The sequence below is a fragment of the Clinocottus analis genome, unplaced genomic scaffold (assembly GCF_023055335.1).
Source record: "Clinocottus analis isolate CAN_PGR_092001 unplaced genomic scaffold, fCliAna1.0.p SCAF_59, whole genome shotgun sequence".
Lineage (NCBI taxonomy): Eukaryota > Metazoa > Chordata > Actinopteri > Perciformes > Cottidae > Clinocottus > Clinocottus analis.
Window position 1 is genome coordinate 251,629 of NW_027176217.1, and position 2,500 is coordinate 254,128.

The window sequence follows — 2,500 nt, forward strand, 5'->3', positions numbered from 1 at the left end:
TACTTTATACTGGCTAATGGTACTTTATACTGGCCCATAGTACTTTATACTGGCTTATGGTACTTTATACTGGCCCATGGTACTTTATACTGGCCTATGGTACTTTATACTGGCTCATGGTACTTTATACTGGCTTATGGTACTTTATACTGGCCCATGGTACTTTATACTGGCCCATAGTACTTTATACTGGCTAATGGTACTGTTGTACTAGCTTATACTACATTAAACTAGCTGATGATACTATTATACTGGCTTACAGTACATTAAACTAGCTTATGGTAATGTTATATTAGCTTATGGTACTATTATACTAGCTTATACTACAATATACTATCTTATAGTACTATTATTGCAGTAGTCTGCCCTCTGTGATTTTAAGGAGAGGATGAAATAATACATATATAATAATATTAATACTTTGTTACTAAAAGTATTTTTTTATTTGACTGGTTTCTTGTCTTGTTTCTTTACATTTTATTGTTTCTTAAATCATATTCTCTCATTCTTGTTAAATGAGCAAAGTTTTAATCTTTTTTCTTACTTTCCTAAATGTTCCCACTTGCTTTGAGAACATTAGAGTTTAGTAAATAATAATTTATAAAGGCATAATTAATATAAATTAATCGGTGTGTTGCCCCCCAGGGCCCCGCCCCTGACCACGCCCCTGACCACGCCCCCGGCCCCCCTGCAGCGGGCTCCGTCCTGCAGGCCGGTGGGCGCCTCCTCATCCCCGCGGTGCGGCGCGCGCATGCAGGTGTGTACACCTGCCGGCTGCGCGCGCACATCGGTGAGCAGCAGTACAGAGTGAGCAGGACCGTGGTGCTGCGCGTGGACGGTGAGCGGCCGTGACGTCACCGTGAATCCAGAGTCATGAGTCACGATCATAATAACCATGAGCAGAGTTTCATTAGTGTGTGCTGCCCCCTGCTGGCCTGAAGCTGTAACTATCACTGCTATCAATATTAATATTACATATGCTATTATTAATACAAGTATTGTGTTATCTATTTTAATATTATTAATTCATCTTAATATTATTAATGAAATAAATCATTGTTTGTCTGGATGTGTTTTCACTCCTCTCTCTGTGTGTGTGTGTGTGTGTGTGTGTGTGTGTGTGTGTGTGTGTGTGTGTGTGTGTGTGCGTGCAGGTGACGACCCCGTCACCACGACCTCTGACCCTGAGGTGACCAGCAGCAGCTTCAGCACGATCAACAGTGAGTTTATTCTTTACTTTATAGAATATCTATTTATTTACCTACTTATTTATGTACTTATTTATTTACCTACCTACAGACGCACTTATTTATGTACTTATTACCTTTTTTTTAAAATCCATGTACTTCTTTACTCACTTGCTTCCTTACTTCCTTGCTTCCATGCTTCCTTGCTTCCTTCCCTCCTGTAGTTCCAGTTATTCAACCTCCTGTGATCGTCTCTCCACGGGATGGAGACGTCTTAGAGAGTCCACACGGTGAGTGATGAAGACCATCACCACATGTGACATGTGATGAAGACCCTTAACATATACAACATGTGATGAAGACCGTGACCACATGTCACATGTGATGATCACAGTAATCACATGACCTCTGACCTCTGCAGGCTCGGGTCTGGAGCTGTCCTGCACGGTGCGCGCTGAATGCCAGGAGGTGGACCACACGCTGGTCACATGGCTGGTCAACAACCAATCAATGGAGTCCTGGTACCTGGATGGGCGGGGCCTGCAGGGGGGGAGGAGGTAACAGTGATGATGGGTCTTTGTAGTATATATATTTATATTATTTATATGTGTATATGTATATGTATATACACATGTATATAAAGCCTCTCTCTCTCCAGGGTAATCAGAGTATCTGGCGTTTGCCTCGTCGACTTGAGCCTGGTCTTCGTCTCGCTGACTGATGAAGACGAGCAGACAGAGCTGCGCTGCGTCGCTCAGAACCGAGGAGGCCGACAGGAAGTGGTCGTTCGGCTGCAGCTGGAGGGTGAGTGTGTGTGTGTGTGTGTGTTTGTGTGTGTGTGTGTGTGTGTGTGTGTGTGTAGGACACACTAACCAGCAGGGTGAACCTAATCGCTGTGTTTTCATTGGCTGTCCAACAGGAAGTGACTAGAAACTATATAACTCCAAATAAAGTCGTTACATTTGACGAGACACTGACAGCCCGTCCCTTCAGACCCCGACCCCAAATATTAATGATCCTCCTCTTCCTCTGCTCTTCCTCTTCCTCAGACTCCAGCTCCACGTGGCTGCTGGTCGGCGCCGTGGCCGCTTCCTGTTTCCTGGCCGTGGTCTCCATCTTCCTCTTCCTCCTCTTCAAGCCCAGAGGGAAGAAGAACTCAGATTACTTCCTGACTCGTCAGAGCAGCAGCTACTAGCAGACTTCTGTTAGCCTCTGTTAGCTTCTGTTAGCCTGTGTTAGCTTCTGTTAGCCTGTGTTAGCTTCTGTTAGCTTCTGTTAGCCTCTGTTAGCCTGTGTTAGCTTTTGTTAGCCTC

The 2,500-nt window shown here is 44.6% G+C and overlaps 1 protein-coding gene across 1 annotated transcript in view; it reads left to right on the plus strand.

Moving 5' to 3' along the window:
* Positions 1-2,382, plus strand: part of LOC137803561 (interleukin-1 receptor type 2) — a 3,745-nt gene extending 1,363 nt beyond the window's left edge. Inside the window, exons 4-9 of the mRNA XM_068602100.1 lie at positions 646-838; positions 1,155-1,220; positions 1,412-1,477; positions 1,609-1,744; positions 1,846-1,991; positions 2,237-2,382. Of these exons, the coding sequence (XP_068458201.1) occupies positions 646-838; positions 1,155-1,220; positions 1,412-1,477; positions 1,609-1,744; positions 1,846-1,991; positions 2,237-2,382 (753 nt within the window). The remainder of the gene's footprint in view (positions 1-645; positions 839-1,154; positions 1,221-1,411; positions 1,478-1,608; positions 1,745-1,845; positions 1,992-2,236) is intronic.
* The last annotated feature ends 118 nt before the right edge of the window (positions 2,383-2,500 follow it).